Source organism: Hemicordylus capensis, chromosome 4 (genome assembly GCF_027244095.1).
Source record: "Hemicordylus capensis ecotype Gifberg chromosome 4, rHemCap1.1.pri, whole genome shotgun sequence".
In the NCBI taxonomy this organism is placed as follows: domain Eukaryota; kingdom Metazoa; phylum Chordata; class Lepidosauria; order Squamata; family Cordylidae; genus Hemicordylus; species Hemicordylus capensis.
Window position 1 is genome coordinate 84366607 of NC_069660.1, and position 26918 is coordinate 84393524.

Genomic DNA, 26918 nt, shown 5'->3' on the forward strand with positions numbered 1-26918 from the left:
CACTGTGTACAGGCATGAGATGTACTGGTCATTCTCAGCTTGTGCAAGTGACCTTTTGTATGGTTTTCCCACTGATAATTTAGACTGAGGTCCACAAGACATCCTGATTTGTAGGTTCTCTGTTAGGCTTGCCATGCTAAGGCAAGAGGTGTTCATGAGTGGATTGTAGTCAAAGTAGTGTGTGCCGTCAAGTCGATTTCAACTCCTGGCGCCCACAGAGCCCTGTGGTTGTCTTTGGTAGAATACAGACGGGGTTTGCCATTGCCATCTCCTGTGCAGTTTGAGATGATGCCTTTCAGCATCGATTTTAGTAGAGTCCCAGTCATTTGCTTGTAGTGGTGTTTGCCTGCTTCCGATATAGAAGGGCCATTTCATTTGGGGAAGGGCTAAAATGACAGTCCCTTATGGCTAGGGCTTGCTCAGTGCTGGAGTTCCGAGCTCTTGTAAGGTTGTTCCAGAAAGTAATTTTTTTAGCACTGTAAATGCAGGGCTGCCTCCTTCCCTTGCAGCAATGCCCTGTCATTTTGTGAACTTTTAGTTCTCGGAAGGCTATGCATTCCCACTCCCTTCAGCACTGAAATGCACATCTACCTGCTTTTTTGTAAAGAGGCATGCCATGATATAGCTAGCATAGGAACACAGGATGCTGCCTTATACCGAGTCAGACCATTGGTCCATCTTGCCCAGTATTGCCTACACTGACTGGCAGCAGCATTCCAAGCTTTCAGGCAAGAGTCTTTCCCAGAGATGCCAGGGATGGAACTGGGACCCTCTGCATGCCGGGCAGGTGCTCTACCACTGAGCTCTGGCCCCATCCCCAAACCTTTCCCGCTGCAACAAAATTGTCTGCTCATCTCCGCTATGGATATCATACTATTGTCTTGGGGCCAAATTACACATATTGATATTTAAATGTGGAGAAAGAGAAAGAGTGTGTTTAGCAGCCATGGGGAGAATCAGAATCAGAACCACAACATGCAGGAAAGGGTATTTAACTTTTTCCTGCCATTCCACAGTCCTGACAAATCCACTCCCCTTAAGCTGCTATTTGACCTGGAGAGGAGAGCTGGTCTTGTGGTAGCAAGCATGACTTGTCCCCATAGCTAAGCAGGGTCTGCCCTGGTTGCATGTGAATGGGAGACTTGATGTGTGAGCAGTACTGTAAGATATTCCCCTCAGGGGATGAAGCCGCTCTGGGAAGAGCAGAAGGTTTCAAGTTCCCTCTCTGGCTTTTCCAAGATAGGGCTGAGAGAGATTCCTGCCTGCAACCTTGGAGAAGCCGCTGCCAGTCTGTGAAGACAATACTGAGCTAGATAGACCAATGGTCTGACTCGGTATATGGCAGTTTCCTATGTTCCTAAGTTCAGAGGGACCATTTTCATTGGGATTACAGTGTGAAGGAAAGGATCAAGTACCCCTTCTTTGCATGCTGCAGACTCAATCTGATTCTCCCCTCGCAGCTGTTATTTAAGAGAGAGAGAGAGAGAGAGAGCCAGCCCCAAACTTTGTGCTTAATGCAAGGTACAATTTGACCCTCAGAATGGGGAGTAGCAGTGATGTGGTGCAAAGGCTAGTATGCACAATGGGATGTGTACTCACATTGAGCCAGTTCAGACGTCATGTGGAACCAAAATCAAACCTTGCCTTTGTGCACTGCCTTTTAACTTCAGGAGCACAATTGAATCTACTTTTATTGTGATTAGAAGCAAGCCAGGACACTGGTTGTGGCTCCCGAGCTATCAATCCTGGCTTAGTCTAACAAGAGCTCTTGAAATAAACCATGATCTGATTCTGAACCCAGCCAAACTTCGGGATCAAATTGTATTTTATTTGAAGGACTTTGGTTAGAATAAGCCAGAACCAGTCAATTTGGACATCACCTGGCTTGTTTCTACGTGCAATCAGAAGTAAACAAATTTCCAAGGCTCACATGCAAAGGGTGTGTGTGTGTGTGTGTGTGTGTGTGTGTGTGTGTGTGTGTGTGCATGCTCTTAAGGCTAAGAGATGGTTCTGAGCCAAGGTTTACTCTTGGCTTTGTGTGACATCTGAACTGGCCCACTGCCTGGATGTGTCCTCAGAAACTAAATCAGAGGGGTAGGTACAGCTCAATATTGTGAAATATAATTTTTTGAGGAATAAGTCCAATCTCGGCACAAAATGCAAAGCAGCGGGGCTGCAATCTTATGCAGTCTAACATTTACTTGGAAGAAGTCCAAGAAGCTCTTTCATAAACATTATGGCTTATACACATATGTGTTTTCAGAACCATGAAAACATAACATGGAACAAAGCAAATGCATCTGCTTCAAAGAAAAGACTGTCATCACATGTTCAAATGTTACTTGCATTTATAAAGCCTATAAATGTAAAAGGCCTGTTACCTCCCCACCTTCTTTTATAAGAAAGCCCACATCAAAGCAATTTTGAGAATGAAATTTCATGCTTACTGCCATGGTTATAAAGATAAATATTATCACTTTTTCAATCAGATCATTATTAGGCATATCCATAATCTATCAAAAGCTATCAACCAAGATAACCAGCATGGTGTAGTGATTAGATTCAAGTGTTGAACTAGGATCTGGGAAATTCAGGTTTATATCCCCATGGGGTCCTGAAGCTCACTGGGTGACCTTGGACCATTTACCGGCTCACAGCCATACCTACCTTACCAGGTGGTTGTAAAGATAAAATGCAGGTGGAGAGGGAGAAAACTATGTATGAGCTCCTTGGGAAGAATGAAATAAAAATGAAATAAAAATTGAGAAGGCCAGTGATTGTACTATCATGTGCAGGTTTTCTTGAAGTTTTGTTTGGGCCTTCTAGGAGGTGAGTGTGAATTTAAAAAAAAATGTATCAACCTAGAAAATGATAATTAGGCCAATTAGTGCTTCATCTAAAACTTTCAATGTACAGAATTGTGCTGCATTTAGCAGCCAATACTTTTCTTTCGTGTACTTAATGGACTTCTTCCAGTCACCACGAGCTGATACAGGCCTGGTATATACTTTTTTTAAAAGCTGCTTCCTCTGTATTGAGCCTTCCCACATCTGATTAAAAGTGACATTTAACATTTCCGATTCACTTTTTCACTGCCTCTGTTCATTGGCTTTTTGTTTCTCTTGATATGGTTGAAGCCAGAATGCTCCCTCTGTTCTATTCTAGCAAGTTTTTACTATTGGATGTCACTGAACTAACAATACACTCCAAGGCAAAATGTTGTTGATTCCAAAAAGGAATTGTTATCAAGGGGTTTAATTTTAAATGGTTCTAAAACCAGCCAGTCAGGCTCTTGTTAAGGAATTGAATGAGACATCAGGATTTCCAGGCAGTAAGCGTGAAATCTGGCTATTAGTTGGAGCTGAAGGATGCTCATGACCACTGTAAAGCAGGGGTATCTCTGGGGCTACCTAGTATAGGTAGACAACTTGCTCAACATCAAGAGAAACATAGGGCTAGTTCACACAATCACATTTGTCCTACCTGATTGTGTACTCATACAAAGCAAGGCAGGAGGTGGGGGAAGTGATCGTCTGTGAGGCTCCTGCTGGGTAGGAGGGCTTTTCCTCCTGCCTCTTTAAAATAGCTGGATACAGCTGCTGGGTAGGATGGAGAACTCCTACCCCATGGGAGCCTCACACATATCACTTCCCCTGCCTCCTACCTTGCTTTTTATGAGTACACAATTACAAAACAGGAATTCCCATACTTGAGTAGGATACTTGTCCTACCCAATTAATAATTGTGTTAAATTAGCCTATAGTGTTTCATTATGTGCAGTTAGCATAATTTGGATATAAGGGACTGTCTAAAACTGAATCGTACCAATGGTCCATTTTGCCCAGTGCTGTCAAAGCTTTCTAGGATCCTTGACAGAGGTCTTTCCAGTCCTGCTCTCTGAGGTTTGTTGTTGTTGTTGTTTACTGGAGATGCGAGATGCTGAGCCTGTGACAGTCTACATTCAAAGTGTGGGTGGTGTACCACTGAGCTATGTCATTTTCTCAGCTTAGTGGAGGCCAAGCCACAGTGGCTGGACATGTTGATATCTCAAAGCATACTGACACATCCAAGAATTGCATCTTTTGTTTCTGGCAAACAAGTCAGATGCCACAAGCAGGAAGCCTCCACAGGATGAACAGATGTGTTCTCTACAAGCAGGGCAATCATGTGCATTGGCACTGAGTGAAGATGGATGTTAGGCAAGATACAGGAAGGGAGTTCATAGTCATACATCTCCAGAAAGCTGCGACAGTTGCAGTATGACATTGAAAATTCAAGGCACACTTTTAAACTAGTCTTGTGGAAAAAAACATTTTTTTAAAAAAGAGCAGAAAATTAGTTTTCTTTTTTGATTGAAGTACTAGTAGCCACATTGATCTCTTGAAATACTGAACAAGTGAGATAATGCCTTATTTGGGCTAACTAGTATTATAATACTCGGTGCAAGCTTTCAGGTCCAAAGGGCTCTTCCCCATTTTTCAGGAGGACAATGGACTGTAGTGTTCTTAGGTCACTCCCATTCATTTCAGTGGGGCTTGCACAAGAGAGCTTCCCAATGGACTGGGTCCTTTCTCAGTTTGCTCTTTATCTTGAATTAAATTATTTTTACTTACTCAAGCCTTCAGGATCAGTTGAGTTATAAATGTAGTAAGCAAATAAAATAGCTCAGCTTCATTAACACATATGTACATATCCAAATTAAGTATTTGGATACGTATATATGTGTTAATGAAGTTGGAGCTATTTTATTTATGCTTATATACGTTCTGGCAACATTTCCTAGAAGGGAGACCAACTTGGAAACCGGAATTCCATTTTGGATAGAATGCAGAGCCCTGGGAATGGAAAGCCTGCCCCCATAGTTCCATTAGGAGGTGCTCTCTATTCCTCATCTATTTATTCCTTCCTCTTTGTCATTTGCCTCCATCTAAAAGGGGCAGGTAAGTTGTGCTGTCATAATGAACTGGATAAACAATTCCCCAAACAGATTAAAACTAACTGCAACTTGTAAAGGGCGGGGGTGGGGGTGGTATGTAGTAATTATATTTTATTAGCTAGCAAAACACCATTTTTTGCTTTCAAAGGATAATTCTGTGTAAATCATCTTAATTAGAAGTGTCAGACAAACCTGTGAAGATCATAGTTAGCAACTAATTTCCTATGTACGGTTTATAATTTAAACCACATGGATCGCTCGCCGTGTGGCAATATGCTGGCCATGAAATAATGTGGGGAGTGTTGGCTGAGGTTATTACTATGTAAATGTGTGATCATTTCAGACTGCTGCTGACTTGCATAGTGATTAAAGAGAATTCTGAGGTCTCCAAAGATTGTGCTCTTTTCAAGGGCCTGGAGCAGAAAACTTTAAAAGGTGCCGAAAAGTGTTTGAACTTTAAAGGTCGTGATTTCTCTTTTACCATTTTTAATTTGCCAGCACTGTTTATGGGAAAGAAGGTTTCTCTTTGCTTATGGCCTCTCACTCCTCCAGCCATCATACTGGCAATTCTTAATGATTTGCTCTCTGAAGGGGTAGGCAAGAGAGCATGTTACCCCTGCACACAATACATTTCCCTGTGTGTGTGTATATACACACACTTCTATGTGTTCAAAAACATAATCTCCAACTTGGCTCTCAGATTAAAGTAAAGAAGGCTAAGATGGTAAATTCTGGGAATATCTTGGGAAATGAATGGTATGTTCTGTCACTGTGCTAGGTTTTGTGTCCTTATGCTCAAGCAACCAATATGGGCCAAAGTAAGAAAGAGAGTAGGAGGCTAAAAGAGCCCTTGCTCTGAACTGGTAGATTGTTTTAATGCTCCTAAGCACTGGCCATCCGAAACCTCAGCACAAATGAAAGCAGGTGCCAAAATGTCCCCCCCACCCTAACCCACCACTTACATGCACCTCCTTTTTTCCCCTTGGCAATAGCAATACTAATACTACTACAAATATTTATATACTGGTTTTCAATAATGTGCTCAGAGCAGGTTACATAGATAGATAGATAGATAGATAGATAGATAGATAGATAGATAGATAGATAGATAGATAGATGATAGATAGATAGATAGATAGATGTGGTTCCCTGTCCCGAAAGGGCTCACAATCTAAAAAGAAACATAAGGTAGACACCAGCAACCACCACTGGAGAAGTGTTGTGCTGGAGTTGGAGAGGACAATGACAGCCACTGCTGCTTTACTTAGTGTGCGCACACACTTCCTTCTTCTTCATAATGGCAGGTGCTGCCACTGTGAAGAAGGCAGAGGAGGACTGTCTCAGAACAACTCTTTAAGTGGTGGCATGGTCACTAGTCGGCGAAGAGCTGCCCCGATGGCTGTGGCGAGTGAGGTGACAGGGAGCATCTTCCTGCCCCACTGGCACTCCAATTCTCTGCTGCTTGAGGTGACCACTTCATCTAACCTTATGGAAGGACCACCCCTGCACCTAAGCAACATTTGCAAAATCACATGCGTATACTCCATGTTAATCAGTCTAAAGTAGGTACCACTAGTTAAGTGATGGTGTGTCAGGGCTGATAGAGAGTGCTTATATTCCATGCCCTCTACAGATATGAGGAAAGGAAGAGTTTGTTAAATATTACAAAGCATGTTGAGAATATGTGAGCAGGAGACTCAGTGCCCAAGGAATAATATCATGTCCCCATTATTGAAAATCTTTGCACTTTTGACAGTTATCTAGTAGGCACTACCTAGAGAGCAAAACTAGTTCAATGCAATATTGCAATCTCTAATAATTCCTTCCATCCCTTTGGTGTGTAACACACACACACGCACACACACACACACACACACACACACACTTCCCCCTCAGTAAGGGCTGAATACATTTCCTCTACCTATCATATGCATCAAGGTCCAGCTGTTGGACAGTAATTCTGAACAGCTGCCATCCTTGGGCCAGAATCATCTTGGCTATAGTGGGAAGGGGGAAGGTGAAGATGACTTTGGTCTACCAGTTTTGGCGGCCTATGATGGTGACAAAGAAGCCTTATGCTTTTATGGAAGGACAGGGGTGGCTTGGTAATATTGCAGTCCCCAGAAGCCAACACCTTCCACACAACCCTTTTCGTTTCACAACACCCAGCCATCTGCCAATGAAAGGCAGATTAAAGCCAGCCAAATTCAATTTCTACTCACTGCTGCCACAGCTCGACATCTGGGGCTAAAGTGTCCCCGACAAAGTGAACATGACAGCCACATTGCTTTTTTGTCACATCCAGTAGCATGTTGATCTTCTAAAAGTCTCATAAAAATTTATTGATGTCTTCCATATTGCTGTGATTGGGAAGAAAAGTGTGTGTGTGTGTGTGTGTGTGTGTGTGTGTGTGTGTGTGTGTGTGTGTGTGTGTGTGTATTAATGCTTCTGGAATAGATCTGATTTGATATGTCTTGTTCTATTGTCAGCATCTGTTTAGCAAGGCTTTTTAATACTTTCTGGCTGCCGATCAGTCATCCCTAGCTTGGGATGCCGACTTGCATACAAATTTTATTATTAAGTACAATTCCTTCTCTCCCCACCATTTTCCTCCTCCCCTAACCACCCTCCCCACCACCTCTCCACCCATCCATCCATCACACACCCCAAGGCTATGGAGAGGGACCTCCAGCTGCGGGAGCCCTGCAAGCGCAAGACATCAGCTTGGGTAACATATTTCAGAGCCCCATTTTTGCCTGTTGCAGGTGCTTTGTATCAGCAAATCGAATCATGGGGAAATCATTTATTTCCTAATGCTGTTTGTGGTGTGTTAGCGGGAGAATTTACATGAGAGAGATTACTTTAATAACCAAAAAAATTACAGCGCGGGGTCTCCCCGCCCCGTCGCCTTTGATATGTAATTGTTTCAAATTTAACCTGTCTGGAGTGAGGGTGAAAAGCATTATTAAATCTGAAGCATCTTGCTCCAGGGAGGGTGGGAAGGGGGAGGATCACCCTGGTGTGAACTTCCTTCCAGCCGTTAAATAGAAATGGAGTGAAATTAACAAATCAACCAACCAAAAAAGAAGGAATGCCTCCAGCCTGGAGAAAGGGCTCTCTAATTTTAGTTATTTTCTCTCTCTCTTCCCCCTCCAACTTCTTTTCCTCTGGCCCAGCCTGAGTAGTATCTAATGCCCATCATTCCTATTAGACTCTCTGTACATCCGTTCTAAGCAAGGGCTGCCATCCATCCTGGCTCAAGTGTCTCATGGATATCATGAGCTGCAGAGAAACGTAATTGTTTATATTTAGAATATAGCTACCCGTGTTTCCCCGAAAATAAGACAGTGTCTTATATTAATTTTAGCCCCCAAAAATGCACTAGGGCAATTAGCGGTACATGAGAAATTACTGCTAGGTCTTACTTTCGGGGTAGGTCTTACTTTCAGGGAAACAGGGTACACATCAGATATCCTCTGAATGAGACGGACTGCTGTCCATTACAAAGTAACAAGGTAGTTCATGTGAAGATCCCACACCATGGCTGTGTGAAAACAGTGAGTTGTTAGTCACCTTCATGTGACCTGGGGCAGTTATTATGCAACAAGTTTTCTGCTCAGACAAGGTGGTGAGTGCTTGCAGGGTTCTTGAGCAGCAGGTGGCAACATATCTTGTTAATTAGACAACTTGTCCATTGCATAACCAACTGCTTTTGTTCATGACAGAATGTTTGTGGGTGTTTTCCCACATCTCCTCTATTTATTTATTTACTTATGTCAGGCTCTTAGTATGGCCATCCACTTTCCACTAGGGATATGCATGGATCCGGTTCCATGCACTCCTGGGAGGTGGGGAGTGGTTGCTTTAAGGCGTGGGGTGGGTGTCCTTACCTCCCCCACTGTGTTTCCATTGACACAGGTGTGGCTGAGTACCTTCTTGCCGCCCCGGTCAGCGTGATACTGGAAGTGGCCGGCACACATCATGCACGTGCACACACGCCGGCCACTTCTGGTATTACGCTGACTGGAGTGGCAAGAAGGCACTCAGCTGTCCCGTGTCAACAGTTTTGGCAGGGGAAACATGGCGAGGGAGGTAAGGACACTTTCCCCGAGACGTAAAGCAACACCCCCACCTCCGAACGGGCTCAAACGCTGACATTTTGAACTGGTTCAGCACTCCAGAAAAGGAGCACCAAACCGGTTCCGTGCACATCCCTACTTTCTACTGCACTGAGGGGTTGAGGTGGCCTCAGGATTTCTCGCCGGGGAAGCTTTTCAGGTTCATGGGCAGGGCTTGTTACTCTCACCAGCCCCGTCCTAGCCTAGCTACCCCCACTGCTCAGCCAGAGTCCCAGGGCTCCTTCCACTGAGCCCTCCTCCAGAACTCGCCCTTCATCACTGGCCAGTCCTTTCTTATATAGCCCCTGACAGCTGGGGCAAGTCTGGCAAGATCCCATCACAAGATCTCGTGAGAGCTGCTCCCGATCCTCTGAGACCTCATCGTCTTTTGACAGTGAGACCAAGCCTCCCTGCTTGGGCTAGTGACAATGCCTCAGTGTGGGTGTTTGGGTGTCTTATTTCCTCCCTTGCCCAATTGGGACCTCTCTGCAAGACTTGGGTGGGGGAAGCTCTGCCCTGGAGCTTGCCGCGTTTCCCCACAGCGGTCGGCTCTGCCTCAGGAAATCCCCAACAACTAACTTACTTATAAATGCATTCAATCAGTATATACCACCCTTCCTAAAGTTGCACAGGGCGGTTTACATTAAAATCAAGAATACATAATAAAACAATTAATTTTTTTAAAAAAACTAGATATAATTAAAAGCCAATCTAAAAATATGGGTCTTTAAGGCTCTCCTGAAGGCCTCCAAGGAAGGCCATGGGGAGTTCATTCCACAACCCAGAGGCAACAACTGAGAAGCCCCGATCCCAGGTTGCCAACAGATGAACTGTTAGCACCTGAAGACGGATCCCTCCTGACGAGGAGAGGAGAGTTGGTCTTGTGGTAGCAAGCACGAAATTGTCCCCTTAGCTAAGCAGGGTCTGCCCTGGTTGCATATGAATGGGAGACCACATGTGAGCACTGTAAGATATTCCCCTCAGGGGATGGAGCCGCTCTGGGAAGAGCAGAAGGTTTCAGGTTCCCTTTCTGGCTTCTCCAAGATAGGGCTGAGAGAGATTTCTGCCTGTAACTATGGAGAAGCCGCTGCCAGTCTATGTAGACAATGCTGAGCTAGATAGACCAATGGTCTGACTCAGTATACAGCAGCTTCCTTTGTTCCTATGAACATAATGAGTAGTGGGGATCTTGTAGAGAAAGGTGCTCTCTCAGGTAACCTGGACTTAAGCCATTCAGTGCTTTACAGGTAATAACCGGCACTTTGTGCCTTGCCCGGAAACATATCAGCAGCCAGTGCAACTGTATAAGAACAGGCATAATGTGGTCTCTCCAGGATACCCCAGAGACCAATCTGGCTGCCACATTTTGAACTAACTGAAGTATCCAAACTACATACAAAGGCAGTCCTTCATAGAGCACATTGCAGTCCTCCAACCTGGAGGTTACCTGCTGGTATACTACTATTTTCAGGTCATTCTCCTCAAGGAACAGGCAGAGTTGTCTAATCAATTGCAGCTGGTAAAAAGTGCTCCTGGCTACAGCCTCAACCTGAGACACCAGGGTGAGACCCAGTCCAAGAGCACTCCCAAGCTATGAACCTGTTCTTCCTGGGGGAGTGAAATTTCATACAGAACAGGAAGTTTTACCCTGACTTGCAGATTACGACCCCCAACAATGAGCTCCTCCATCTTTCTTACATTCAGTTTGGTATCCCTTATCTAGCCCATTACTGCCTGTAGGCAGGCATTTAAGGGGCTAATACCATTCCTGATATTGATGACAAGGAGAAATAGAGTTGGGTATCATCAGCATATTGATAACACCCAGCAAAAATTCCCCAATGACCTCACCCAGCAGTTTCATGTAGATTTTCAAAAGCATTGGACAGAATGGAGCCCCGAGGGGCTCCTGTTTTGAAGAGCAAGTGCCACCATCTGAAATCTACCTGAAACATAGGAGCGGAACCACTGTAAAACAGTGTCTCCTATCCCCAAATCTCTCAGGTGATCCAGAAGGATACCATTGTCGATGGTATCGAAAGCTGCTGAGAGATCCAAAAGAACCAGCAGAGTCACACTCCCTCTGTCAATTCCCTGGTGAAGTTTCCTCCAGGATCACTTGGAGCTGGTAATCCACAACCCTCTCAACCACCTTACGCAACCATGGGAGGTTGGAGATTGGCCTATAATTATCCATCACCAGGGGATCCAGAGTGGGCTTCTTAAGAAGAGGGCTAACCACTGCCTCCTTCAAACAAGGTGGCATCCTGCCCTTCCTCAGTGAGGTATTAATATCAACAAGGCCAGCTCCAACAACCTCCCTGCAAGATGAAATCAGCCATGTTGGGAAAGGACCCAAAGAACAGGTGGTAGGCCATACTGTTCCAAGTAGCTTGTCCACATCCTCAGGAGTCACGAACTGAAACTGATCCAATCTAATATTTCAAGAAGGATTGCTGGTGCTGGACACCTCCCTAACTGGCCCTGCAGAAATACTAGAGTCCAGATCAGCCCGAATGCAAGATATTTTATCTGCAAATAACCCATTGAATGCATCACAGTGAGACACTGAAGCTATTCTCACGAGCAGTGAAAACCGGGCTAGGGTAGCCCATTGCTTAACCCAGGTTTTGAGTGCGAGCTTGCCCCAAAACCAGGCAAGTTATCGTGTCTGCCGTGGCTCCTTGCAGCCCCAGTGGACACACTCGGGGGAGGGGGTTCCCAGTAATGCACTGCACACTTGCATGGTGAATTATTAGGGTTCTGGGGGACAGTGCACCACGCAGTGGCGCTTCCCTGCGCTTGACCCCTGCAGTGCCCGAGCGAGGTGTGGGAGTGCCGCAGGGAAGCCACCACTCAAACCCGCTCTCCCCGCAGACCTTTCGGCTCTTCACACTGCTCATGTGAAGCGCCTCATTGTTTCCGGAAACAGATTTGAAACAGAAGGGGCTTGAGTTAAACCCCTAACAATCTGGAACAGCTCTGCTGGGCGAGATCTTGCAGATGCAATTCATGCAGAATAGAATTGCTCCCTTGCTGCACAGATTGCCACAGCATAGCCTTCAAATGGGCTCTATGCTGTGTGTTACTGAAATCAAGATGAGTCCTCCACCATTTGCGCTCCAGTAGTCCACCTTGTCGCTCCAGTTCCCATAGCTCCCTTGGTTTCAGTTTCAGTTTTTTCAGATTGGGCAGTTTTTTATTCCAAGATCTTGTGTTATCCAACATGGGCAGTGCCAGAGGTCATCAGGGTCAAGTAGTTGCCAGGGCAGAGAGTCAGAAAGAAGTCCTATCTGAAAGTAAGTGCCACCACTTGAGCACCCACTTGTCATCAGCTCTGGCTAGCTTGGAGGGACTCTGGGGCACACTTTCAGTTCAGATGGGGCCTGGCCAGGTTGGAGGCCATGCACTCTGTCTTGGATCTGGCTGGGCCTTTACCAAGAATGTGTGCCCCAGAGCTTTCTGTGACAATGTGAGCTACTCTGGTACAGTCTCTCAGCATGCATGCCTTGTCCCACCCACCCCCTTGTCTCCTTACTGTCATTATTTAGTTCCTCCTCAGCAGTTAGAGGACCTTCCTAAACCAAGTTGTCAAAGGGCCCTCAAAAAGCCAGTCTAGCTGAAAGCCATGCTTTCTGATTACAATGCTGCTGGATGCATCTGCTTATGATACCTGTTGGCTTATTTTCCCATGGTAATGTGCCTGACTCCCCTGGAAGACATGAAAAGCTTAGTAGGTTAGGAGACAGAAATATATGGTTCGAACAAGCAATGACAATACAGAAACAGGGTGCTACAGTCACCTGGTTTCAGGAAATCCTAGGTCAAATCACTGTTGTGCTATGTTACTAGGTCTCCTTAAGCAAGTGACTGGCTAAGTTCAGGTGCATTGCAAAACCAGGGTTGGTGCTAACTATAATTAAGAACCCACAGTAGGATTTGAGCTTCCAGATGTACAACAGGCAAACTAAGGTTTCCAGTTGTTTGTCTGATTTTGTTTCCCATCTGCTGAGAACTTGGCTTCATAAGTTCACTCCTGTTTCAATGGTGCAGCAGCCCTTTTGAGGGGCAGCGATGACCCTATCTGTAGTCTATCAGGGTCTGTGCAGATATAGCATCAAACCACAGTCAGCACAAACTGCGGTATGGAAACCAATTTCAAGCCATATATTCAGATTCTGGTTTGTCAGTCCCAAATAAACCATCCTTGTTTGTGGGCAGGCACAGGTTCATACAAACTGTAGTTTAGCGAAACAAATGATGGCTTCAGGGGCGTAGGGAGCATGGCCGCAGCCAGAGAAAGAAGTCCTCCAGCAACTCCCACACCCTCTAAGCTTTGCAGTTGTGCTCACACACACACCCCCGTCACACCCCCTGCATCTGACTTCAGTTGCAAAGGGACGGGGCCAATGCTGAAGATAGGGCCCATCAGCCCCAGCCAAGCTGCTCTTCCCCAGTCAGTGGTTCCGTAGAATCGCTGACTGGAGCTCCTTTCCCTGGCTTCACAAGGAGGCAGGGAAAGGAGCACCCAGTCGGCAATTCCACAAACTGCTGAGTAGGGAAGGCAAGCTCTGCTGGGGCTGACAGGCCCTGTCCTCAGCCTTGGCCTTGCGGCTGACGTCAGATGCAGGGGGCGGGGTCACTGCTGTCCCATCCCTCTCCAGTCACCGTTTCATTGAAATACTGGCTGGGGAGCAGAGGGGCATGCCTCACACTCACACTCACACTCCCAGGCAGTGAACACTTCATTTAACAGCTGGGTCTAGGTGGGGGCAAGAGGCGCCCTGGCTGAGGGAGAGGGGGTGCCTTGGTGCCCCCCCCGGCCCTGGCATCTGCGGGATGATCATCTCCCCCGCTTCATGGTCCCTACGCCCTTGGATGGCTTCTTATTACATTTGAACCTGATAGTTCAAATGTAATAGTTACATTTACATTTTAATTGTGTTTACATTTGTTACCATTTGTTTACAAATGCTTACATTTGTAACTTTCTCTCAGCCTAATTTGCTTCACGAGATTGTGCTAATGCTAGCTCCCCTTCCACTGCTCTTAGCTCTTTGGAGCAAGAGTGGAGCACACATGGCATAAGTAAATAATAGGGATTGTAAGTTGGGGCCCTGATGATCAGAGTACAGAGCAGTCTGATGATGATGGGTCTCTGACCTCTATATGAAAAAGGTGAACTCACAGGAATCTAAATTTTTGAAGGGAGGGATTTAAAAACCAAAGTCTAGGAAGTCTGATCTTGAAAGATTTCTGTGCCCACATTCATGATAGTACTGATATTCTTCTCTTCTCTCTTGGCAGCAAGAACTCTTTATTGAAGGATGTCATGGCTCCAGGTACCCCCAAGGTAAGTGAGCCAAATTCAGACACATTTTGTTAATGTCTATTAATACATTTGCATTATGTTAATTGCCCCTACAAGCAAGCTGTTCTTTTTTCCAATTTGCTCTCTCCCTCACCATATGTGTAGCTGGTTTCTGCCTACTATACAGACCCATGAAGTTCCTTGGATAATCACTGCATTTCTGCATCTCTCATCAAATAGTGATTTTATATATAGTAGGGGTTTTTAGAAGCTATTGAAAAATATATGGGCATTCTAAAATAATTCTAGATGTCAGTTCCATATGTCAGTGTTTGAGGGCAGCATGATCAAAGGATAAAGAAGACTTTTGCCTTTGTTTTGGGTGCTGCAGAATCAGGAAGAGTAGTTTTCATTGGTTAGATGCCAGGGGACTTCTCTCCATCAATTCTGTCTGCTCACTCTCCAGTTCTTGTCTATTGGGAGTGGGGCAAAGGGGTGCACTTAGCTCAGATTGGAATTTGTGGGCTGGCTGCTCCTCAGTGAATGTTCACTTGGTGGCAGATTCAGGGTTGTTGCTGTATAATGTATGAAGTGGCCCTCAGGACCAGGTTGGAAACCCAGTCAGCCATGAGCTGGTGCTGTCATTGACTTCTAGTGGTACGTGTGCCATTGCATTAGCAATGCTTTGGCAGATTAAAAGCTAATATTTCTGATCTCAAAAACAAACACACACAACAAAAGCAGGCACAGGCATGGAAGGAAGAAAACACATCAGTTGTGCTTAAACACCGAAAATCTACACTTGCCTTTGTGCCTCACAAGGGAGTAGAAAAGGGCAGGAGTGGCATGAAAATCATGCTTGTCTCACACATTTCACTTGTGCTCATTGCTGGATGCAGATAACTCCTCTGTCCCAAACACCAAGCCTGAGGAGGAGTTCAATAAGCAGATTAGCTGTTTCGTGGTAAATATAGTGAGTTAGAGACAGTCACCAGATAATCAAAAAAGGCCTTTTCCTCCCAGCAGGAATAGGCTTTTGAAGCTTCAAGCAACAAAGAATTCCATCTGCTTTGAGTGAGGGGATTAAGGCAGGATAGTTGAGGGGTCCTGTGTAACCAAGATCATTCATCTGCTGTCACCACATGGATTCCCCCACTCCCTGATCCTCACACTCTGAAACTTTAAGAAGAGGGATCTTTTGAATTCTTCTCTCAGCCACTTGGCCTCACAATAGTTATTCTCAAGTGGCACTTGCTTGAAGAAGAGGCTTGAGTGTTGCAAAAGGTGCTGTAACTTTACTTAGTTGCTAGGCCAAGAGTTTGACATCCAGACATTGGCAGGGAAGGAGCAGCATCCTTAGATATATGTAAATCCAGCCACTGTTTTCCAGACCATTCCTCGGTCTCAGAGCTGCCTTTTCTTCTTTGTAGTCTCTGTGCAGTCACCTCCATGGGATCTGTGCCTGTGCAGAGCCTTCTTTGGAAACTTCTAGAATCTGAGGGTCTTTGTCTCCTTGTTGTGTTGCCTGCTCTGTTACAGGGCCTTCTCTATTGCCAACCTCTTGGACATCAGCCTCAAATTCAACACTCTCAGCACCTCTGACAGCTCCTCCATGTCTCCCAACATTTAGCTGCATGTTTCATTTCTGCCAGAGGTTGCCTCTGTGTTCCATATGGCACAGGACATATTGCTCCCTATATTATTTCCCTTGCTGACCTTTGATGGTTAATGTATGCTCTTTTTAGCTCAATGTCTGCCTAACCTGCACATTCTACAAGCATCAGTTTGCCTCATTCAGACACACCCTTTTAATCAGCTCCTCCAAGCCCCACAAGGTCTTGCGGGTCTCATTTCAATATCTTTCAAGGTGGTTCTCCTCCATGGTCAACTTGGTATACCAACTGGTTGGTCACCCTGAACTTGAAAATGTGGGTCCACTCCAGTGTCCTAATTTTTTTAATCTGTGTGTGGAATGAGTTTTGTTCTGGGTGGCAGTATAAAGGTAGTGCATGTGCATGTGCATTCAGAGTGGGGCCTTCCTGATTCAACATGAGCAGGATCTAAAATTAACTTAGTGAATATTTAAAAACTTGTGAGCGCATGCACATGTGCATGCCTTAGAAGGAACACTGGTCCATTCCACATGGGCTTTGGAGTCCATGCAGCCTTTATCAGTGGTGTTGCAATTCCTGTTGAGCAGCCACATAGTCTCAAAGTCCACTTTTGTATGACTCTTCTACACTCTGGCTTTTAGCAGAGCTGTCTTGCAGTCCTTGTTCAACAGATAATACTGTACCCTTCTTCCAGCAAGCCCTAAGTTAAGCTTACTCGTCTTTCAGAGATGTGATTGCACAGAGAACATAGACTGGTTGCTTCCCTGCAACTAATGTTCTTTGAATGATCACCTATGCAATTACACAACCCTTGCTTCTTCCCACTATAGTGACCCCCCTTCCCATTGTTTGCCTTCTTGGCTTTCCGCTACAGCAGTCTAATGGAACTGCCCCATTTGGGCATGCATTCTTGCTCCATAGGGGCATAGCTCTCACCACAATTCTTGAGGCTGAGCTCTAGAATGTTCTGAATGAGGCACTGCACAGGTGGAGATCCCACAGGTGTGCCTACACATCTGTGACCACTTGAGGAACATCAGTTACAGATAAGCAATCTGTTCCTCTCTCTTGACACCAAGCCATTATGATTATTTATTTATTATTTCATTCATTCATTCATTCATTCATTCATTCATTTATTGAATTTCTATACTGCTAATATAACCCCTGCTAACTTGGCAAAGAGGCACCTTTTAATGTGGTGATTCTCTTTATTTAGCAGGGGGAGAGTAACTGGCCCTATCCACCCTCAGCACAGTACCTCCAGTGACTGTTACTGGTGTCTTGTCTATCTTATGTTTCTTTTTAGATTGTGAGCCCTTTGGGGACTGGGGTCCATCTTATTTATTTATTTCTCTGTGTAAACTTCCCTGAGCCATTTTTGGAAGGGCAGTATAGAAATCAAACAAACAAACAAACAAACAAATATAGAACTCTGTAGGCAGTGTACAGATTAAAATATAATACAAAATATAAAACATTTAAAATTCATAGTAAGTAAGTAATAATTTATTACGGTCAATGACCAGTCAACATACATACCAAAATATAAATCAGCATAAAACAAAACAAAATCAAAACAGTAAAACTTGATAACACCACATCAGGTTATGCAAAAATCTCAGTTAGAACTAAGTTGTTCCCGTCTCAGTTTACAGGCTGCTGCACAGAATCTTGCTGTCCTCGCTGTGACAACTGCATGTTGATCTGCCAAAAGATAGGAGATGTAATACTCTTCTGATTGACCAGGCCTGGATCGGTCTGGAATGTGGCCGGTTCAGGGGGGGAGTGTGTCTTTAAGGACGGGGGGGTAGTACTTACCCCCCCCGCCGCTCTTCCCCCGCCCCCGCTGCTGGACTTTTCTAAAGCGTTCTTGGGGCGGCAGAGTTCCTCCCTGCTGCCCCTGCCCCTGTCATTGTCTTCCTTCCAACAAGCCAAAAAAGCTGGTGCCACACATGCGCCCATCGCATTGCGCCCACATGCGCCCATCACATACATCATTGTGATGTATGCGGCGTGCGCGCCGCCAGCAGCGACAGGCGCACACGCGCTGCGATGGGTGCATGTTTGGCGCCAGCTTTTTTGGCTTGTTGGAAGGAAGACAATGACGGGGGCAGGGGCGGCAGGAAGGAACTCTGCCGCCCCAAGAATGCTTTAGAAAAGTCCAGTGGTGGGGGGCGGGGGAAGAGCGGGGGGCTAAGTACTATCCCCCCGCCCTTAAAGACACACTTCCCCCAGTGCCAGACCACACCTCCGTGGTTCCGTGCACATCCCTAACCCAAACCACATGGACATAACCGGTTCCTTAGCGGTATCCCATTAAATCTGCCAGCCAAAATGGCAGAAGGCAAGGCATTGAACCATGCTCTCCTCTGGTTTAAGGTGGTCAAGTGAGTGAGGTATGCAGCTGGCTGGGGGTAGTTTGAAAAACCACCTAAAGTGCTACTGGTGATAACCAAACTTAAATCCAATTGTTTCTCCATATCTGCCACATGCTATTTAATAATTTCTTTGGCAGCATTAGGACCCAAAGCCAATAAATATTGCGGTGAGAAGCCATATTTGCTCTGATTGTCATAGAGGCTCTTGCACCAGGATCAGTGAAACTCATCTTTCAGAACCAAGGGGGCAAGGCCCTGGGGGCAGGCATATAATTTAAGCCAGTAGTTAAATGTACGGAGCCACGCCTATGCCTCAACTCTGGTCAACCCTGTTTCAAAATGCAAGATAGCATTCGATACACATCTGGGGACTTTAAAATTCTAAAAACAGATAAAAATCACAATAGATAAAAACACATTGAAATTTTAAATTTTAATTTATTCATAGGGATCCTCCTAGATCAGCAGGTGGTCTCCAAAGCCACGGCTACTTTTTTGCCCTAGGACTTCCTTAGTAGCAGAGCTCTGTTTTTGCAGAGCCAGGTGGTAAGGCACAGGCATGCAATCTTAAAGGACACATTTCCCCACTCTGCTCCTGGCGCTGTTCCTGGTCCTGAATCACTTCCACTGTAGCCTCACCCATTTTTCTGGTAACATCTCCCAGCACCTTGTTTGCTGAGCAATAAAGTGTGAGCCTCTTGAGAAATCTATATGGACTATGGTCCTCAATTCTTTTTTACAGGTAAGATATTTGTATTAAGTAGTCAATGTCTCTGAGCAGTAAAACAACTTAATTAATGAATATGACAAAAGGATTCCACCTTGAGGTTAAACTTCCTCAGTTTGCAAGTTTCTGCTCTTATATCTACACTGTGTTGTAGATGTACTCACAAGTGCAGATTGCATATAGCTATTTAGAATAGCAGACACAAGGCAGTAAAGTTTCCCAGTACTGGGTTCCTTTGTCTTTCTACCTCTGTAAAAATAAATGAAGCCACCAATTTTCCCTGAACCACCAGGAATAATTTCAGTCCATACCTTGATGGGATTCCCTCCACCAAACTCTTCTTCCTATTGTAGCTCATCACCTTACTCCGAAAGATGCTTGTATTTCTAGAAAGAGAAGTACAGCAGAAATGAGGCATGCTGAGCTCTGTGAGATGTGTGAAGCTCTCATCTTAATGTATCTTGTTTGTTCTCCAGCAACATGGGCTGGTGAACATTTGATCACAGACATATATGCACACCTATTTTGGCAACCAAACCTGTCTCCACTTGGATTGCTTAACTTGAGTGCTTTGATTCCTCCTCCTTTTTATAACTACATAGAGAATTTCAGCACTTGTCTCTGGTGGTCTGTTTGACAGCTAAGTTTTCCAAGGAGAAAGAGTTTGATGAAACTGTTTCTCAGGTATCTCACTATAGACCAAATGTTCTTTTCTAAATTCTATATAATGCCAGGAAAGGCATTATATACTAAGACTTCTGGTCTGTAGTCCTGGATCCTTAGGAGAAGCTCTGCCGTGTACTTCTATGATGACCTTGGGGAAATCACATAACACCTCAGGGCTTCATCTCTAAAAAGTGATAGACAAGAAAAGATTAATAATTAAATCTCTTCATTGTGGCTGTAGGGGAGAGGGGGAGAGCAGAGAACTGTCCGTGTGTATTTGAAATATGTCAGCACTTAGGGCAGGTATTCATGTGGGAGAAGGGGCTGGAAAGAAGATCGGGCAGATGTAATTAAGCTTGGGAACATGTTCACTGTGATCCCAAGCACACTTTATTGGACATAAGCTCTCTTGAAATAAATGAATCTTATTGCCAAATAATGGAAAATAGTACCAAGAAACACTTTCCTTGAGATTCAGGAAGCTCTGATATATATAGGGCAGAGAGTGAAGTTATCTGGAACTCGTATGTGGCAACATGCAAGCCTGGTCAAGGATTTTCTTTCCTCAGCTCTCTTTGAGGCTTTGTAGAGAGGCCAGCACACTGGCCTCCAATGTAACACAAACAAAAGGTCACATTTGCCAAAAGGCACAAAGTTGGAGTTTGCCTTCTGTATTAAGGATTCCTCTACTAAATGCTCCTGCAGCCTCCTGGACTTCTGACTGAAAACCCACAAAGGAGCCAGTGGCAGTTTGTGAGTTTGCTGGGCCCTAGGAAAGTGTCAGAGAATTAAAAAATGTTGGTGTTCATGCCTTGGAATGCCGATACCTCCGGTACTGCTATAAAGCACAGCGAAGGCTGGTATCACTCACTGCATTCGGGTTACAGTTCCCCAGTGATAACAGCTATTAGCAACACTTTGACTGCTTCCCCACCGTGCAGGGGAGGGCAGGAGACAGAAAACATGTCAAGCCATCACCTCCATGTTAAGTGATAAGTACCTATTTAGATGGCAGAGTTAAAGTCCAACACATCAGGCAGGAAACACTTTGCGCAGGAGAAAAGGGAAAGGCCAGAGCGAGATGTAAAAAGCAGGGTTAGGGTATTTGTTGTGCTGACAGCAGCTGTGATTGATTGTTTAAGAGAAATAAACTGCCTGTATTTTCGGGGCTATCAAAAAGCTAGAGCCCAGCACTTAATAGTCTCAAATGGGTGGCCTTGAAAGGAAACAGAGTGTCACTGCTGCCGGCTCACTGCTTCCCAGTGCTGACTTCTGACCTGTCTCCTAGACAGGGAGGAGATAGTTAGGGCTGGAAGAAGCGGCTATGAGCATGTGCTGTAATTTTGATACATTTTCTTGGTCTGGGTGGGCTGCACCCAGATCATATCTTCCCCTTTCTGCTCCCTCCCACTCTTATCACCAGAGCCAGCATGGTATACTTGCATGCTTACTTAAGCACATAGAGGTATGCATCTGACTATTATGTCTGTGTGCGAAAAGTCACACAGGTGCACTTCCCATGCACACAAGAAACATATGAAGGCAGTCATTCAGATACCACACAGGCATAGCCTTCCAGAACACTCATACCTGCATGCTTGGACCTTTATTCCTACCAGTGCACACAAACTCACAGATGCTCCAGATCTTACAAAAAGAAGGGTTAATGTAGGGGTATATGCAGGAGCATCAACTTCTTTCCCCATATTGAACCTATCCACCACACAAGAGAAGGCTGAAGTTGGGAGCAGTGTTCCCTCTAAGGTGTGTGCATGTGCACAGGCACACAAGTTTTTTTGATGTCCGCTCAGTTAATTTTAGATCCCACTCAGATTGAATCAGGAAGGCCCCATTCTGAATGCATGGGCACTGCATGCATTCAGCACTGCATGCATGGGCACTGCATGCACCGCACACACTGCCTTGATACTGCCACTCAGAACAAAATTCATTCTGCACACAGAAGAATAAAATTAGAGAGAACGATGGTTGGGAGAGACTAGAGCCTCCATTTCACCGTCTAGTTCCCGTACTATGTCCCTTGGCTGAGTAGTCACAGGGTCGGGATTAACAAGCACTCATTGTCCTTCTCCTCCCTCATTCTTCTTCAGTTCAAGGCAGAGCTTCAGTGAGCTCCTCATCTGCCTCTACCTTCCTCTGCCTTTTATCCTTGGCTCCCAAGCTATGCCCACTTCCTGTCTCATTTTCCTTATTTGCAAGTAGCTGTAACTTGTGTCGAGGCCGGTGATCTTCCCTATTTTTCAAGCGGGGGCCACTCTGGCAAAAAACCTTCAATGTGAGAGCCATTTCCCACTGTGCTGACCTCCACAAAGCACTGCGGGTCCTTTAAGAAAGAGAGTGCCTTTGCTTAAGAGGAAAGCTAGGGGAAAAGCACTGGGAAGGCCTACGCTTCCCAGCACTCTGTGCACGCCTTCCAAGATGGTGCTCAAGAAGGCTCCGTTTCCTTAAAGGAGCCCCCTTGGTACAGCATTGCATGGTGAGAATGGTCATCTCTACATGGTGTTGGGGGACTGTACAGAATATTCCACTTTGGCCAAAGCTTCATACAGGCCCAATAGTCAGAGAGCTGCACTTAAAGTTAATGGGGGTCACCACTGTCCCCCAGGCCTTATTCTGGTCGACGCAGTCCCATCGCCTTTGCAAAGAGACCCTCACCCATGCTCTCATTCTGCTCTCCCATGAGCCCATTGGCTTTCATCCCTCTCCCGTCTCCTTCACCAGGTGTGATTTGTTCCCCCGCAAGAAGCACCTGGAGCATGTTGTCTTTGATTACAACATGCTACAAAGGTGCATGGTTTAGTTCCTGGTAGCAGTTTACCTGCTGCTGCTGCTGCTGCACAATTTATTCCAGAGCATCTGGTGAAAAGAACAATGTCTTGCTTGCAGAGAAAGATACTTTAGAAGTAACCACTACTTTGCCTTGCTAACTGGTTGAGCTAGTTACTTTGTTAGCAGTGTGATTTCCCACAGCCTCTTTTCTGTGCAGACCACATGCCCCCAAATCAAAATGCTGAGGGCTATTCATACATCACTTGTTTCTATCCATGTCAGAAAAAGTGTGCCTTTTCTGGTCACATATTCATGGAATAGGAAACAGCTAGATTTCAATCCAAGTATATGCAACCAAAAAGGCAATTTCTCGCAACACATGTTAATTGCCCCTATAAAAATAATCCTTTGTGTCAGAAAATGCATATGAAGCAGCTCTGAGTGAATGTTGCATCCTGAATGCCATTCAGTGTAACTGTTGTGACTGTGACCAGTTGCTTCCCGCCCCCCTCCCCAAGGCTCACATGATCCTGTGATTGTGGCAGACCAGACTTCTCAACTGTTCATCATGAGCACAAGAAAAATGATAATTCAGGATTCTGAAACGTTTATGGCAGGGGTACCAAATTATGGTTTCTGTTCATATCAAATGCTTCAGAGGACTGATTCACAACATAGTACTGCCCAGGATTTTTCTTTTTTCTTTTAAAAAAGAACCAGCTGGCCTTATACACAGTTGGCCCTTAATGCTGGTGAACAAAGAGGACAGGATTCTGCTTATCAGGCCTCTCAAGTGTCCCATGTTGTGAAGAACAGGTTAGGAACATAGGAAGCTGCTTTATACCAAGTTGGACTATTAGCCCACCTAGCTCATTATTGTCTACACAGACTGGCAGTGACTTCTCTGAGGTTGCAGGCAGGAATCTCTCTCAGCCCTATCTTGGAGATGCTGCCAGGGAGGGAACCAGGAACCTTCTGCATGCAAACATGCAGATGCTCTTCCCAGAGAGGCCCCATCCCCTAAGAGGAATATCTTACACTACTCACACATGTAGTCTCCCATTCAAATGCAAACAGGGTGGGCCATGCTTAGCAAAGGGGGCAATTCATGCTTGCTACCACAAGACCAGCTCTCCTCTCTTTTATTTGCTTGTTTTTTAAACCCTTCTTCTTCCCTTCATTGGCTCTGCAACATTCTGCCTGGGTTCCTGCATTTGCTCTCAATGCATTGTTCTAGAAAATTATTGTGCCACATTTGTGTATTGCACCACATTTTCAAAATCAGAGTGTGGGTATTAATAATAATTTAATTAATTAAATGTGTAGCCCTCCTTTTCACAAGGGTATGCTCAAGGTGGTTGTCACGCACTGGCTTAGAATCCAACCACCTCCCTTTCTCTGATCCTGTTCACAGGCTGTGTGCTGGTGATGGAGTTAATTGTCACCCTATTCCTCTACCAGCTGTCAGGGAGCAGGGTAAGACTGCTCCTCACTGGGAGACTCTAGGTCCAATTATCTCTCATCTCTCCAGACCTCCTCATCTCTGGCCATCCAAGCCTTAAGTAAAGCCCTGCAGTCAGGGCAATCCCAACCACCCTCTCCTGACTCCGCCCTCTCCAGTGTAGCTGCCTGCATCCTCCCTCCCTCAGCTGTTGCCTGTCTTGCCAGCTGTTGAGGCCCTGCCTTCTCCTCTCTGCCACCAAGGGGCAACTTGTTGGGCCATGCTGGCTCATCCATGGTCTTTGAGTTCCTGTGTGTCCTAGCTCTCCCTGGCAACTGTGTAGGGTCCCAGCTGACTTTGCCTGTACCCGGGGGCTGTATTGCCTCCATCTTCTTGGCCCCCCAACTGGGTGAGTACTTGGGCCTGCCCGCAGCCAGTGGGAAGGCCCGACAGTGGTGTACAAAAATCAGTAATAAAATATGCACTGTACACTAGTGCAGTAAAATATAACATACAATACAACAACTAGAAACAAAGAAGAAACCATAGATCAAATATAAATAAAATCTAGCAGCTGGATGAATCAATCACCACTAAGAACTTGTCTCCTTTTTACAAGCCGGTGATAGCCAATGATGGGGCTTGTCTGGTTTCCAGGGGAAAGTTATTCCACAACCTAGGCATCACCTCTGAAAAAGCCCAGTTGCACTTCTGATGGCAGCGGGACCTGGAGCAGGCACCCTCTAAAAGATCCTAGTGTATGGGCTGGCTCATAGGGGAGGAAGCAGTCCTTTAACTACCCTGGCCCATAACAATTTCAAAGTAATGACCAACATCTTGAATTGTGTTGTGAAACAAATCAGAAGCCAGCACAGATGGTACAACAAGGGCATTACATGTTCCCTGTTACTGGCTCCTGACAGCAGCCTAGGTGCTGTGTTCTGAACTAACTGAAGTTTCGGAACACCTTTCAAGGGGAACTTCACATAGAGCATGTTTCAATAATTGAGCAAGGCATGAGTGATCATGGTCAGATCTGTTGTCTCAAGAAAAGGATGCAGCTGGCACACAAGCTGGCCCATTCCTAGTCACAGCTACCATCTGGGCAAACAGAGGTAAGACCACAGGGGTAGTACTGCCCCATACATAGTAGGTAGAACCCTCATTTCCAGGTTGGTTTTCCTACTGACCAGAAGTACCTCTTTTTTTTTCCAGATTTAATTTCAGTCTGTTTGTCTATATCCAGTCCATGAATAACTCCAGATACTACTTCAGAATCATCACTTCCACAGCATCATTTAGAAAAGAGAGGTAGAACTGGATGTCATCTGCATAGTGATGGCATACTGATGGCAACCCAGCCCAAACCTCTTGGCAGCCTCTCCTAGTGGTTTCATGTAGATGTTAAGGGGGAAAGGATGGAAGTGGAACCCTGAGGAGACCCACAGATTAACTACTAAATGGTCAAGCAGTACTCCTCCCCCAAGACCACCTTCTGGAATCTACCTGCCAGGTAGGACCAGAACCACTGTAATACCATGCCAGCCAAGCTCACCTGAGCCCAGAGGTCCAGAAAGACACCATAGTTGAGTATATCGAAACCACTGAGATGAGACATCCAGCAGAACCAACAGGGAAACACTCCCCCTGGTTAGTTTCCTGGAGCAGGTCATCCAGTAAGGTACCCAAAGCAGTTTCAGTCCTGAGTCAGGATGGAAATCAGTCTGAAACAGATTCTTCCATGAGACTCCCTTGCTCAAAAACAGCATAATTTGAACCTGGCCTATACAGAATACAAAGGGGTGTAGCAAAAGTTTTTTATTATTATTTTGAATCAGTGGCCTCACTATTAGCAAAAGGGAGACGTCGTGCTTGCTACCACAAGACCAGTTCTTCCCTTTCTCACTTATTTGTTCACTCTTGCACATCAGACGCACACACCACCACACTACACACCAGCCCAGAGGAATGAGGGGCTTATCGAATGCCAGATATGTCATTTTATAATAATGCATCATGCATTGTTAGGACTGTGTCTAGCACAAAGCTGATGAAACCCAAATAACATTTCCTGTAGTGTTCCCATTCCCAGAAAAACAGTTATGATGGGTTGACTATACTACCCCTTATGCCACACAGTTGAGCTACATTTTGGTGTTTGTGTCCAACTTACCACTCTGAGAGTCTCCTTTGGGCTGCTGTGTATCAGCGAAATAGCAGTTGCATAGGACTGAGAGAGTTTCATCCTTGCACCCAAATGCTAATGAGTGGATGAATTATTTATTCATCATTAATTAAAAGCCACCTCTTTTTGTTTCCCAGTGAAATGATGACACTATGGAATTTTGAGTTTAAGCCTTCCACCCTATGAGGGAAAAGCGTTTGCAGCACTGAATAGAAAACAGAGCAAGAGATAATGAAATTAAATTAATGGTATCTCAAAAATACAACTTCCCTGGAATTTTTGGGAAACAATTTCTTTTAGTTTCTATATGGACTTTTGTATGTTACAAATGCCTTATGGCATGCCTGTCTAGAGTATTCGCCAGACAATCCTTCCACGTAAATAAATCCATTCAGCACTGAACTCTGAGCCCACTTTGTGATCCGTGGAAGACTTGCCCCACAAAACAACACTGAAGCAATCCTAAGCATCCTAGTTTAGGACTGACTAGAGCTGCTGTTTAAGGATGTGCAATCATCTGTGATGAATTCTTAAGAGAGTGAAGCCACCACTTCCCTGGAAAACCCAGTCCCCATGCTTAATCACCTCCCCTGCTGAACAAACTGCACTTTACGTTTGTATTGCAGGCTGTCCAGTTTTCAGTCCCAGACACACATTATGTTTTGCTTTCTTTATGGCAGATCTGTATGGCAGCCAGTGCTTTCTCCCCATGTTCTCTCCTACTCATTGTTACTGAGCTTTCCCTCTTAG

At 45.2% G+C, this 26918-nt stretch overlaps 1 protein-coding gene across 7 annotated transcripts in view; it reads left to right on the top strand.

The window, feature by feature from the left end:
• Nucleotides 1–26918, top strand: part of RNF220 (ring finger protein 220) — a 410389-nt gene that overhangs the window by 265718 nt on the left and 117753 nt on the right. For all 7 annotated transcript variants that reach the window (XM_053244321.1, XM_053244318.1, XM_053244319.1 and 4 more), the window contains one exon: nucleotides 14362–14407. In XM_053244321.1, coding sequence (XP_053100296.1) covers nucleotides 14362–14407 — 46 coding nt within the window. The remainder of the gene's footprint in view (nucleotides 1–14361; nucleotides 14408–26918) is intronic.